Raw genomic sequence first — 14,980 nt, 5'->3', positions numbered from 1 at the left:
AAGAACACTGAATTTTAGACAGAACAATAGAACGAAGTTAAATGAAAATCTTGTAACTGAACCTGCACAAGTCCTTAAAAGTTGTGATATTATAGCAGATACATGACTTGTATCCTTGGTTTGAACAAATAAATTTGGCAGTGTAGAATTATTCAAGAAGTGGAACCACAAAGGTATCAGGAATCATGTGTGAATGAACAAAAACAGTTGAAATTATCAAGAACATTTAGAAGAACAGAAGATTTAGCAAAATGTATAGATGTCTTTGGGCTTCCCTGGTGACTCAGTGGTACAGAATCTGCCTGCAGTGCAGGAGACACAGGTTCAATCCCTGAGTCGGGAAGATCCCCTGGAGGAGGGCGTGGCAACTCATTCCAGTATTCTTGACTGGAGAATCCCATGGACAGAAGAGCCTGGCAGACTACATGGGATCACAAAGAGTCAGACACAACTGAAGTGACTTAGCAGGCATGCATAGATGTCTTCACATATTTAAAAGATGGTGACTTCTCTCAACAGTTCCACAAAAGCAGATAGAAGTTGTGAAAGTGAAGTGAAGTCGCTCAGTCGTGCCCGACCCTCAGCGACCCCATGGACTGCAGCCTACCAGGCTCCTCCGTCCATGGGATTTTCCAGGCAAGAGTACTGGAGTGGGGTGCTTAGAAGTTAGGAGGAGATAAATAGCAAATTTTCTGTTTAAAGCTGTTACTATGTGGAATGGGCTGCCGTATGACTTAGCGGGCTTCCCTAGTGGCTCAGCAGTAAATAATCTACCTGCAGTGTAGGAGACACAGGTTCAATGTGGGTTTAATCCCTGGTTTGGGAAGGTCTCCTAGAGAAGGAAAATGGCAACCCATTCCAGTATTCTTGCCTGGGAAAGCCCGTGGACAGAGGAGCCTGGCGTATTACAGTCCATCAGGTTCCAAGAGTCAGACACAGGGCTTTCCTGGCGGCCGAGTGGCAAAGAGCTCACCTGCCAGTGCAGGAGACATGGGTTCGATCCCTGGTCTGGGACAGTCCTACATGCTGCAGAGCAACTAAGCCAGTGCACCACAGCTACTGAAGTCCATGCACCTGGAACCTGTGTTCCACAACAAGAGAAGCCACCACAATGAGAGGCCTGCATCTAGAATGTAGCCCCAGCTCGCCACAACTACAGAGAGCCCTTGCAGCAACAAAGACCCAGCAAGGCCAAAATAAATAAATAAACAAAAATTTAAAAAAAAAAGTCAGACATGACTTAGCAACTAAACCACCACCACCTTGAATTAGTGAGCCCTGAAATAGTCAAACATATATTCAACTGGAACTTCTTTTTTTTTTCTTCCTCTCTTCTATTTTATTTTTTATTTTTTAAATTTATTTTAATTGGAGGCTAATTACTTTACAATATTGTAGTGGTTTTGGCCATACACTGACATGAATCAGCCATGGGTTTACATGTGTACCCCATCCTGAACCCCACTCCCACCTCCCTCCCCATCCCATACCTCTGGGTCATCCCAGTGCACCAGCCCTGAGCACCTTGTCTCATGCATCGAACCTGGACTGGCAATCTGTTTCACATATGATAATATACATGTTTCAGTGCCATTCTCCCAAATCATCCCACCCTTGCCTTCTCTCACAGAGTCCAAAAGACTGTTCTATACATCTGTGTTTCTTTTGCTGTCTCACATATAGGGTTATCATTACCATCTTTCTAAATTCCATGTATATGTGTTAGTATGCTGTATTGGTGTTTTTCTTTCTGAATTACTTCACTCTGTATAATAGGCTCGTTTCATCCATCTCATTAGAACTGATTCAAATGTACTCTTTTTAATATTCCATTGTGTATATGTACCACAGCTTTCTTATCCATTCGTCTGCCAATGGACATCTAGGTTGCTTCCGTGTCCTGGATATTATAAACAGTGCTGTGATGAACATTGGGGTACATATGTCTCTTTCAATTCTGGTTTCCTCGGTGTGTATGCCCAGCAGCAGGATTGCTGGGTCATAAGGCAGTTCTATTTTCAGTTTTTTAAGGAATCTCCACACTGTTCTCCGTAGTGGCTGTACTAGTTTTCATTCCCACGAACAGTGTAAGAGGGTTCCCTTTTCTCCCCACCCTCTCCAACTAGACTTTTGGATAGCAGCCATTCTGACCTGTGTGAGATGGTATCTCATTGTGGTTTTGATTTGCATTTCTCTGATAATGAATGATGTTGAGCATCTTTTCATGTGTTTGTTAGCCATCTGTATGTCTTCTTTGGAGAAATGTCTGTTTAGTTCTTTGGCCCATTTTTTGATTGGGTCGTTTATTTTTCTGGAATTGAACTGCAGGGGTTGCTTGTATATTTTTGAGATTAATTCTTTGTCAGTTGCTTCCTTTGCTATTATTTTCTCACATCCTGAAGGCTGTCTTTTCACCTTGCTTATAGTTTCCTTTCTTCTACAAAAGCTCTTAAGTTTAATTAGGTCCCATTTGTTTATTTTTGCTTTTATTTCCATTACTCTGGGAGGTGGGTCTTAGAGGATCCTGCTGTGATTTATGTCAGAGAGTATTTTGCCTATGTTTTACTCTAGGAGTTTTATAGTTTCTGCTCTTACATTTAGATCTTTAATCCATTTTGAGGTTTTTTTTGTGTATGGTGTTAGAAAGTGTTCTAGTTTCATTCTTTTACAACTGGCTGACCAGTTTTCCCAGCACCACTTGTTACAGAGATTATCTTTTCTCCATTGTATATTCTTGCCTCCTTTGTCAGAGATAAGGTGTCCATAGGTGCGTGGATTTATCTCTGGGCTTTCTATTTTGTTCCATTGATCTGTATTTCTGTCTTTGTGCCAGTACCATACTGTCTTGATGACTGTGGCTTTGTAGTAGAGCCTGAAGTCAGGCGAGTTGATTCCTCCAGCTCCATTCTTCTTTCTCAAGATTGCTTTGGCTATTCGAGGTTTTTTGTATTTCCATACAAATTGTGAAATTATTTGTTCTAGTTCTCTGAAAAATACCATTGGTAGCTTCATAGGGATTGCATTGAATCTGTAGATTGCTTTGGGTAGTATACTCATTTTCACTATATTGATTCTTCCAATCCATGAACATGGTATATTTCTCCATCTATTAGTGTCCTCTTTGATTTCTTTCATCAGTGTTTTATAGTTTCCCATATATAGGTCTTTAGTTTCTTTAGGTAGATATATTCCTAAGTATTTTATTCTTTTCATTGCAATGGTGAATGGAATTGTTGCTTTAATTTCTCTTTCTGTTTTCTCATTGTTAGTGTATAGGAATGCAAGGGATTTCTGTGTGTTAATTTTATATTCTGCAACTTTACTGTATTCCTTGATTAGCTCTAGTAATTTTCTGGTGAAGTCTTTAGGGTTTTCTATGTATAGGATCATGTCATCTGCAAACAGTGAGAGTTTTACTTCTTCTTTTCCAATCTGGATTCCTTTTATTTCTTTTTCTGTTCTGATTGCTGTGGCTAAAACTTCCAAAACTATGTTGAATAGTAGCAGTGAGAGTGGGCAAACTTGTCTTGTTCCTGACTTTGGGGAAATGCTTTCAATTTTTCACCATTGAGGATAATGTTTGCTGTGGGTTTGTCATATATAGCTTTTATTATGTTGAGGTATGTTCCTTCTATTCCTGCTTTCTGGAGGGTTTTTATCATAAATTGATGTTGAATTTTGTCAAAGGCTTTCTCTGCATCTATTGAGATAATCATATGTTTTTATCTTTCAATTTGTTAATGTGGTATATTACATTGATTGACTTGTGGATATTAAAGAATCCTTGTGGTCATGTGTGGATGTGAGAGTTGGACTGTGAAGAAGGCTGAGCACTGAAGAATTGATGCTTTTGAACTGTGATGTTGGAGAAGACTCTTGAGAGTCCCTTGGATTGCAAGGAAATCCAACCAGTCCATTCTAAAGGAGATCAGTCCTGGGTGTTCTTTGGAAGGACTGATGCTAAAGCTGAAACTCCAATACTTTGGCCACCTCATGCGAAGAGTTGACTCACTGGAAAAGACTCTGATGCTGGGAGGGATTGGGGGTAGGAAGAGAAGGGGATGACAGAAGATAAGATGGCTGGACGGCATCACCGACCTGATGGACATGAGTTTGAGTAAACTCTGGGAGTTGTTGATGGACAGGGAGGCCTGGCGTACTGCAATTCACAGGGTCACAAAGGATCGGACACAACTGAGGGACTGAACTGAACTGAACTGCATCCCTGGGATAAAGCCCACTTGGTCATGATGTATGATCTTTTTAATATGTTGTTGGATTCTGTTTGCTAGAAATTTATTAAGGATTTTTGCATCTATGTTCATCAGTGATATTGGCCTGTAGTTTTCTTTTTTGGGGGGGCATCTTTGTCAGGTTTTGGTATTAGGGTGATAGTGGCCTCATAGAATGAGTTAGGAAGTTTACCTGCCTCTGCAGTTTTCTGGAAGAGTTTGAGTAGAATAGGTGTTAGCTCTTCTCGAAATTTTTGGTAGAATTCATCCGCGAAGCTCTCTGGTCCTGGGCTTTTGTTTGCTGGAAGATTTCTGATTACAGTTTCAATTTCCATGCTTGTGATGGGTCTGTTAAGATTTTCTATTTCTTCCTGGTTAAGTTTCGGAAAGTTATACTTTTCTAAGAATTTGTCCATTTCTTCCAAGTTGTCCATTTTATTGGCATATAGTTGCTGATAGTAGTCTCTTATGATCCTTTGTATTTCTGTGTTGTCTGTTGTGATTTCTCCATTTTCATTTCTAATTTTGTTGATTTGCTTCTTCTTCCTTTGTTTCTTGATGAGTTTGACTAATAGTTTGTCTGTTTTATTTATCTTCTCAAGAACCAGCTTTTAGCTTTGTTGATTTTTGCTATGGTCTCTTTTGTTTCTTTTGCATTTATTTCTGCCCTGATTTTTAAGATTTCTTTCCTTCTACTAACCCTGGAGTTCTTCATTTCTTCCTTTTTTAGTTTTAGGTGTAGAGTTAGGTTATTTATTTGACTGTTTTTTTTTTGTTTCTTGAGATAAGCCTGTATTGCTATGAACCTTCCCCTTAGCACTGCTTTTACAGTGTCCCATAGATTTGGGGTTGTTGTGTTTTCATTTCCATTCATTTCTGTGCATATTTTGATTTCTTTTTTTATTTCTTCTGTGATTTGTTGGTTACTCAGAAGCATGTTGTTTAGCCTCCATATGTTGGAATTTTTAGTAGGTTTTTTTTTTTCCTGTAATTGAGAGCTAATCTTACTGCATTGTGGTCAGAAAAGCTGCTTAGAATAATTTCAGGTTTTTTTTTAATATACCAAGGTGATATTTATGGCCCAGGATGTGATCTATCCTAGAGAGGTTCCATGTGCACTTGAGAAAAAGGTGAAATTCATTGTTTTGGGGTGAAATGTCCTATAGATATCAATTAGGTCTAACTGATCCATCGTATCATTTAAAGTTTGTGTTTCCTTGTTAATTTTCTGTTTAGTTGATCTATCCATAGGTGTGAATAGGGTATTAAAGTCTCCCACTGTTATTGTGTTTTTGTTAATTTCCCCTTTCATACTTGTTAGCATTTGCCTTACATATTGTGGTGCCCTTATGTTGGGAGCATATATATTTATAATTGTTATATCTTCTTGGATGGATCCTTTGATCATTATATAGTAACCTTCTTTATCTCTTTTCACAGCCTTTGTTTTAAAGTCTATTTTATCTGATATGAGTATTGCTACCCCTGTTATCTTTTGGTCTCCATTTGTGTGAAATATCTTTTTCCAGCCCTTCACTTTCAGTCTGTATGTGTCCCTTGTTTTGAGGTGGGTCTTTTGTAGACAGCATGTATAAAGGTCTTATTTTTGCATCCATTCAGCCAGTCTTTGTCTTTTCATTGGAGCATTCAACCCATTTACATTTAAGGTAATTGTTGATAAGCATGATCCCGTTGCCATTTACTTTGTTGTTTTGGGTTTGAGTTTATACATCCTTTCTGTGTTTCCTGTCTAGAGAAGATCCTTTAGCATTTGTTGAAGAGATGGTTTGGTGGTGCTGAATTCGCTCAGTTTTTGCTTGTCTGTAAAGCTGTTGACAGAATGTGGTCCACTGGAGAAGGGAATGGCTAACCACTTCAGTATTCTTGCCTTGAGAACCCCATGAACAGTAGGAAAAGGCAAAATGATAGCATACTGAAAGAGGAACTCCCCAGGTCAATAAGTGCCCAATATGCTACTGGAGATCAGTGGAGAAATAACTCCAGAAAGAATGAAGGGATGGAGCCAAAGCAAAAATAATTCCCAGTTGTGGATGTGACTGGTGATAGAAGCAAGGTCTGATGCTGTAAAGAGCAATATTGCATAGGAACCTGGAATGTCAGGTCCATGAATCAAGATAAATTGGAAATGGTAAAACAGGAGATGGCAGGAGTGAACGTCGACATTCTAGGAATCAATGAACTAAAATGGACTGAATGGGTGAATTTAACTCAGATAACCATTATATCTACTACTGTGGGCAGGAATCCCTCAGAAGAAATGGAGTAGCCATCATGGTCAACAAAAGAGTCCAAAATGTGGTACTTGGATGCAATCTGAAAAATGACAGAATGATCTCTGTTCATTTCCAAGGCAAACCATTCAATATCACAGTAATCCAAGTCTATGCCCCAACCAGTAATGCTGAAGAAGCTGAAGTTGAATGGTTCTGTGAAGACCTACAAGACCTTTTAGAACTAACACCCAAAAGATGTCCTTTTCATTACAGGGGACTGGAATGCAAAAGTAGGAAGTCAAGAAACACCTGGAGTAACAGGCAGATTTGGCCTTGGAATGCGGAATGAAGCAGGGCAAAGACTAATAGAGTTTTGCCAAGAAAATGCACTGGTCATAGCAAACAACCTCTTCCAACAACACAAGAGAAGACTCTACACATGGACATCACCAGATGGTCAACACCGAAATCAGATTGATTATATTCTTTGCAGCCAAAGATGGAGAAGCTCTATACAGTCAACAAAAACAAGACCAGGAGCTGACTGTGGCTCAGACCATGAACTCCTTATTACCAAATTCAGACTCAAATTGAAGAAAACAGGGAAAACCGCTAGACCATTCAAGTATGACCTAAATCAAATCCCTTATGATTACAGAGTGGAAGTGAGAAATAGATTTAAGGGCCTAGATCTGATAGGTAGAGTGCCTGATGAATTATGGAAGGAGGTTCGTGACATTGTACAGGAGACAGGGAACAAGACCATCCCCATGGAAAAGAAATGCAAAAAAGCAAAAATGGCTGTCTGGGGAGGCCTTACAAATAGCTGTGAAAAGATGAGAGGCAAAAAGCAAAGGAGAAAAGGAAATATATAAGCATCTGAATGCAGAGTTCCAAAGAATAGCAAGAAGAGATAAGAAAGCCTTCCTCAGCAATCAATGCAAAGAAATAGAGGCAAACAACAGAATAGGAAAGACTAGAGATCTCTTCAAGATAATTAGCGATACCAAGGGAACATTTCATGCAAAGATGGGCTTGATAAAGGACAGAAATGGTCTGGACCTAACAGAAGCAGAAGATATTAAGATGAGGTGGCAAGAATACACAGAAGAACTGTACAAAAAAGATCTTCAAGACCAAGATAATTACGATGGTGTGATCACTCACCTAGAGCCAGACATCCTGGAATGGGAAGTCAAATGGGCCTTAGAGAGCATCACTACAAACAAAGCTAGTGGAGGTGACGGAATTCCAGTTGACCTGTTTCAAATTCTGAAAGATGATGCTGTGACAGTGCTAAACTCACTATGCCAGCAAATTTGGAAAACTCAGCAGTGGCCACAGGACTGGAAAAGGTCAGTTTTCATTCCAATTCCAAAGAAAGGCAATGCCAAAGAATGCTCACTGCTGCACAATTGTGCTCATCCTACACGCTAGTAAAGTAATGCTCAAAATTCTCCAAGCCAGGCTTCAGCAATATGTGAACCGTGAACTTCCAGATGCTCAAGCTGGTTTTAGAAAAGGCAGAGGAACCAGAGATCAAATTGCCAACATCCGCTGGATCATGGAAAAAGCAAGAGAGTTCCAGAAAAACATCTATTTATGCTTTATTGACTATGCCAAAGCCTTTGACGGTGTGGATCACATTAAACTGTGGAAAATTCTGAAAGAGATGGGAATACCAGATCACCTGACCTGCCTCTTGAGAAACCTATATGCAAGTCTGGAAGCACCAGTTAGAACTGGACATGGAACAACAGACTGGTTCCAAATAGGAAAAGGAGTACGTCAAGGCTGTATATTGTCACCCTGCTTATTTAACTTATATGCAGAGTACATCATGAGAAACGCTGGGCTGGAAGAAGCACAAGCTGGAGCCAAGTTTGCCGGGAGAAATATCAATAACCTCAGATATGCAGATGATACCACCCTTATGGCAGAAAGTGAAGAGGAACTAAAAAGCCTCTTGATGAAAGTGAAAGAGGAGAGTGAAGAAGTTGGCTTAAAGTTCAACAGTCAGAAAACAAAGATCATAGCATCTGGTCCCATCACTTCATGGGAAATAGATGGGGAAACAGTGGAAACAGTGTCCGACTTTATTTTGGAGGGCTCCAAAATCACTGCAGATGATGACCGCAGCCATGAAATTAAAAGACGGTTACTCCTTGGAAGAAAAGTTATGACCAACCTAGACAGCACATTCAAAAGCAGAGATATTACTTTGCCAACAAAGGTCCGTCTAGTCAAGGCTATGGTTTTTCCAGTGGTCATGTATGGATATGAAAGTTGGACTGTGAAGAAAGCTGAGCACCGAAGAATTGATGCTTTTGAACTGTGGTGTTGGAGAAGACTCTTGAGAGTCCCTTGGACTGCAAGGAGATCCAACCTGTCCATTCTGAAGATCAGTCCTGGGTGTTCTTTGGAAGGAATGATGCTAAAGCTGAAACTCCAGTACTTTGGCCACCTCATGCGAAGAGTTGACTCATTGGAAAAGACTCTGATGCTGGGAGGCACTGGGGGCAGGAGGAGAAGAGGACAACAGAAAGATAGCTGGAATGGCATCACTGACTCGATAGACGTGAGTCTGAGTAAACTCCGGGAGTTGGTGATGGACAGGGAGGCCTGGCGTGCTGTGATTCATGGGGTTCCAAAGAGTCAGACACGACTGAGCGACTGAACTGAACTTTACCTGCTGAGTATTTCTCTGCCTTTTCTGTATTCTGGCAGTTTGTGGTCCTCTTTATTGTGGAGATTCCTCCCTGTGGGTGGGGTTGGACGAGTGGCTTGTCAAGGTTTCCTGGTTAGTGAAGCTTGTGTTGGTGTTCTGGTGGGTGGAGCTGGATTTCTTCTCTCTAGAGTGCAATGAAGTGTCCAGTAGTGAGTTTTAAGATGTCTATGGGTTTGGTATGACTTTGGACAGCCTGTATATTGAATCTCAGGGCTATGTTCCTACTTTGCTGGAGAATTTGTGTGGTTTGTCTTGCTCTGGAATTTGTTCTCTCTTGGGTGGTGCTTTGTTTCAGTGTAGGTATGGAGGCTTTTGGATGAGATCGATTAATATTCCCTGGAGTCAGAAGTTCTCTGGTGTTCTCAGGTTTTGGACTTAAGCCTCCTGCCTCTGGTTTTCAGTCTTATTCTTACAGTAGCCTCAAGACTCCTCTATCCATACAGCACCGATGACAAAACATCTAGGTTAATGGTGAAAAGATTCTCCACAGTGAGGGACACCCAGAGAGGTTCACAGAGTTACATGGAGAAGAGAAGAGGTAGGAAGGAGATAGAGGTGACCAGGAGAAGAGGGGGAATCAAAAGGGGAAAGAGCAATCTAGCCAATACTCAATTCTCTATGTCAACTGGCACTTCTTGAGTGCTTATTTGTGTGACAGATACAAAGGATTCAAAGGCAAAATTGCAAATTCTACATTTGAGAAGCTCATTATTTGAAGGTTGTATGTAAAAAAAAAAAAAAGTACAGTGTGACAAAGGCAGGAAAAGATGTGTGTAGAGTGCTGTGGGCACAGAGAAGGGAACAGCCAGTTTTTGAGGACGGAGACTGGAGGGGTGAGCCGGGGTGTGGGAGGGCCTGCCCATACCCACCCCCTACCCCCACCCCCAGTGCCCAGGCACTGCCCTGGAAACACCGTGGACCCGGGGCTGGTCTGCCCTGAAGCCAGAAGGCCGCCTGAGGCCAGACCACTAAGCAGAGACTCTTGAGTTATATAAGAAACCAAATTCAGCAACCTCAAAGGCCCTTTCAAACTCTAGTTTTCCTACTGTTTAAGAAAATCTAAAGGACTAGTGAAATTGGATTCTTCAAGAGGCTTATTTAAATCTCTATAAATAGACTTAATTTTCTGTCTCTGTGATGAAATTAACACTATCCAATCCTTAGGGTTTTCAGGCTATGCCTACAAATTGTCTTATTACCAAATACTCTGACTTCAGACGTGTGTGTTCACTGCAGGTGGCGCTCTCTACCATTTCTAATTCCTTACTCTAGTGAATTTGTGCCTCCTTGTTATGATTTTCTCTCACTTAATGGAAAGGAATGTTGGAATGTCTCAGCATGGTCAGGTCACAGATGTTTAGCCTTATCTTCCTGGAGCATTGTGGCAACACAAGAACCTAAGTCAGCACACTACCATGAGTAATTCCATACACTCTCAATAGTCCTGGCACTTTTGCTGGGAAGATACTGACTCCTGAATTCAAGTCTTGAATGTTTGTAAAGTGGAAATTAACTGGATTTCAGATATGTTGTTTTAGCATTTGTTTAGTATTATTAGAAGGCCATTCTTGTAATTTACTATTTTTTTAATACTTTTATTTATTTTTGGTTGTGCTGGGTCTTCATCACTGTGCGTGGGTTTTTGCTAGTTGTGGCAGGCAGGAGCTACTCTTTACTGTGTTGTATGGGCTTCTCATTGCAGTGGCTTCTCTTGTTGCAGAGCATGGGCTCTAGGTGCAAGCTTCGGTAGTTGCAGCGCCTGGACTCAGCAGTTGCAGTTCCGGGGCTCTAGAGCTCGGACCCAGTCCAGTAGTTGTGACCCAGAGGTTTAGTTGCTCCACAGCACGTGGAATCTTCCCAGACCAGGGATCAAACCTGTGTCCTCTGCATTGGCTGGCGGATTCTCACCCACTGTGCCACCAGGGAAGTCCAAAAGGCCATTATTTTTTACAAAAAGGAAAAGCACATTTGCCTTTATAATTGTAATTACTTACAATTAAAGTTTACTGCACAACCACAAAAATTTTGTGGAATGAGTCAGAACATAAATAAATAATGAAATAGGGAGTTCCCTGGAAGTCCGTGGTTAGGATTTGGCACTCACTGCCGTGGCCCAGGTTCAGTCAGCAAGCTGAGATCCCACAAGCTGTGTGACATGGCCAAAAATTAAGAAGAATGAAATAAAAGGTCAGAGGGTGCCTGAGGTTCAATTTTGTTACAGACAAAACAGTATTCTCTAAAAACTGGTGGAATTTTTTTGTGAAGAGGCAAACTAGAAGCTTTGTGAATTTCTGATACTACTGATTGATTTTAAGTCACCCATTGCCTCCAGATAACACTGAAGTGTTATTTCATCCTGTAGATCACACAGAGCAGCTTTGTCTTGGAATCCTAAGAAACTGTCTTAAACCTGTCTCTCTGATTTATAATTACTGACCGACTTCTACCCTAGGATGATAACACATTGTTAGCAACCATATCTAAATAATCCCTAAAATTTAAGAAGCAGTTCTAAGATTTTTTTCACCAAAATACATTCATCTCAGATAAGCATAATTAACCACAGAGTGCTCCTTTCCTTCTTTTTCCTTTTTTCCTAAATAAGTCACTTCATGCCAGCTTCCACCTTCCTGGTTTCCTTTTTCTTCCTCATTGCCAGTTCTGCTGCTTGTTTTGTTTTTCTTCTCGAAGTGCTGCAAATGTAGCACTCTGGTTACACTGAAACTGTGAAAATCCAAAAAAAAAAGGTTATTAGTCACATGACCCAGAGATTTAGATAACTACTGGATATTTTTTACATAAATTATTTTTATTGCATGAAAATGTGATAATTCATAATAATTAAACTACTGGATGTTTTTGTACTGGATTACATGCTGTATCTTTTTGATCTCTCACTGACAAATGCCATCCACATCGTGTGTTGTGTGCCATTCAAGAGCCCTGCAGGATCTGTCAATTCAGGTCTCAAACTTGAACTTCAAAGTCCATCTTAACTCATCCTTACTTGATCTGCCCCTAACACATTCCATGTGAGTACTTAGGAGGTGATGTGCTGGCATAATACTAATACTTTCCTAGTGACACATGATTCGAGGACATACCAATGTTTTATTTTTAGTAAACTTTTTCTTGAAGTATAACATTCATTTTTAAAATGCACAAATCCTAAGTACATAGTAGGACAAATCTTCACAAAGTTAAAACATCCATGTAACCCGCACCCACCCAATCAAGAAACAGAACGTTATCTCTCTTGCACAGCGGCCAGGTAGCCCTTCCTATCTCTTTCACGCCCACCAAGAGGAACCACTATCCTGACTTCTTAACACCATAGATTAGCTTTGTCTGATTGGCTTTATATCAATAGAATCACTCAGTACTCTTTTGTGTTTGGCTTCTTTTGACTTAACATTTTGTGAGCTGTATCTATGTTGTTGTGGGTCATTCCTTCTCATTGCTGTATAGTATTCCATTGAATACATATGCCACAAGTTCACTGTTGATGGACATTTTGTGTTGTTCAGGTTTTATGAATAACGCTACTGCTATGTAACAACAGTCTTGAGGCACCACCTTTTTTAAAAAGTGAACTACATACAAGATATTTTTGCATTTGCATCTTTTCCTCTCTTTCTCTGCAGAACACTATTGGAGAATGGCAAACTGTTTTCTGCATCGCTGCTGCTATCAATGTATTTGGTGCCATTTTCTTCACACTATTCGCCAAAGGTGAAGTGCAAAACTGGGCTATCAGTGATCACCAAGGACACAGAAACTGAAGGAACCAATAAATAGTCCTGTCTCTATTAATGTATCTTTGTTTATCATGTAACCTAAAAGTGCCTTTGATATTTTAATGTGTAAGCAATCTATATACAAGAAAAAATTGTACTAGAAAAATTGTATTAGATTTGTAAGGCTTGTAATCATGAAATGTCACTAGTTGCCATATAAGCAAGATTAGCTATTTTTAATTATTATTAACCCATTTGCTGGAACTTACAATTCAGGGTCACATATCTGGCTGCAAGTCAGGCAACCCACAATAGGGGAGTTCTATTTATTTATAAGACCATACCTAAAGAGATGAGCTGAAATAGACCCTTCTATTTGCTTAATTAAGGTGGATAATAATTCTCAGGTCTTGTTAAACATCTGTTTTTGTACACCTTCCTCAAAAAAATTATTTGTCATCAGCAATCCCTGACATGTAGATCTCAAACTTTAGCCTCTCCACGGAGCTGGCAGCCACTGTATCATTCAGCTTGGCAACTTCACTGAGGGAAGCATGCCCAGGCAGCTGCCACATGTCCCCTCTCTGGCTTCAGGGACAGTGCCCAGCACTTAGGCAGCATCCAAGACCAGGGTCAGCGCCAAGGCTTTGGACGGTATTCTTCCCCTGGGGCTGTTAATGTGTGGATGAAGCCCTGAGCCAACAGGGACAGCGCAATCCACAGTCATGGTTTCCATGCACCCTCTCCCTTCCCTTCCCAGCACACTGGAGTATTGCCTGGCATGTAACCTGCAAAAGAAAGTGTGATGCCTAGTTAGCCGCATATAACATCATCCTTGATGATTCTACCTTCACATGGATCAGAGTATAAATCTTCAAGTCCTGTGTTCTAGGAGCTACACCAGAATAATTAAAATATAAAAAGAAGAAAAACATTTTTTTCTGTCTTACACCTAAGTGTCTGGTTGCAGTTCAAGGCTAAAGTGACTTCTACTTCCACATAACCTGCAACCGGTGGTGTAATCATCTTTAGTGTTGGTTTCTTAAATCTTATTTTTCCAGTTTTTCCTGGACCATCTTCCAGTGGTTTTGAGCATGCTTTGAGGGCATTTATGTGATTTAGAACTTGATTTATGTTTCACTGTGTATGTTCAACACTACCTGTAATATTTTAACTAAAGCTATTTAATGTAATATGATGTGTATACATTCTGTAAATTAATTTTTAAATCTGTAAATAGCTTTAAGTTGCTATGGTGATATTTCTTTTACAAATCAAAATAAACCTTTTTGGAATGATTTTTGGGGGGGATCTGACAGTTCTGTGATATCTTCTAGTACCCACAGGGGCTATCTTACATCTTTTCTGCCATCTTCCTCAAACCACTGGTCGACCTCTGCATGCATCTCTACCACCACCTGGGCAGGACACTTGGTCCTCTGAGTGACGCAGCATCACAAACCCTACGGCCATCAGCCTGCCCTTCCTGTTCTCAAAAGGGTCCACTCTTCCCACTAAAACATATGCTTGCATCAGTGATTATATCTTCTCCACCTCCACTAGACCTTGCTTCAGTAATTCCTCTTTAATTTGCTTCCTCAGTCTCTACCTCTCTTCTTGTTCTTTCCCTTCTGTCTCAAAGACACACAAAAGCCTTCTCCAGCCTTTAAAAAGCAAAAATACCAGGGACTTCTCTGGTGGTCTAGTGACTAAGACTCTGTACTCACAATGATAGGGGCCGGAGTTCAATCCCTACTCAGGGAACTAGATCCCACATGTCCCAGCAAAGATCAAAAATCCCATGTGCCCCAACTAAGACCTGACCAAATAAATACTTTAAAAAATACCAAACTCTCCCAGCGACATAAAAATGGTCCAGTGGTTAGAACTCAGTGCTTTCACTGCCAGGGGCTGGGGTTCTGTCCTTGGTTAGGGAACTAAGATCCTGCAAGCAGTGCTGCTTGGCACAATAATAGATAGATGATAGATAGATAGGGTAGCTCAGATAGTAAAGAATCTGCCTGCAATGCAAGAGACCTGGGTTCGATC

General features: G+C 40.5%; 1 protein-coding gene across 3 annotated transcripts in view; it reads left to right on the top strand.

Annotated features, from left to right (window-relative positions):
- SLC17A5 (solute carrier family 17 member 5) overlaps positions 1 to 14,230 on the top strand; it is an 86,094-nt gene extending 71,864 nt beyond the window's left edge. For all 3 annotated transcript variants that reach the window (XM_018052865.1, XM_018052864.1, XM_005684429.3), the window contains one exon: positions 12,839 to 14,230. In XM_018052865.1, coding sequence (XP_017908354.1) covers positions 12,839 to 12,976 — 138 coding nt within the window. In that variant the 3' untranslated portion in view covers positions 12,977 to 14,230. The remainder of the gene's footprint in view (positions 1 to 12,838) is intronic.

The sequence above is a fragment of the Capra hircus genome, chromosome 9, assembly GCF_001704415.2.
Source record: "Capra hircus breed San Clemente chromosome 9, ASM170441v1, whole genome shotgun sequence".
Classification (NCBI taxonomy): Eukaryota; Metazoa; Chordata; class Mammalia; order Artiodactyla; family Bovidae; genus Capra; species Capra hircus.
The sequence above is the reverse complement of the archived record's forward strand: the minus strand, read 5'-3'. Positions and strand labels throughout refer to the sequence as shown.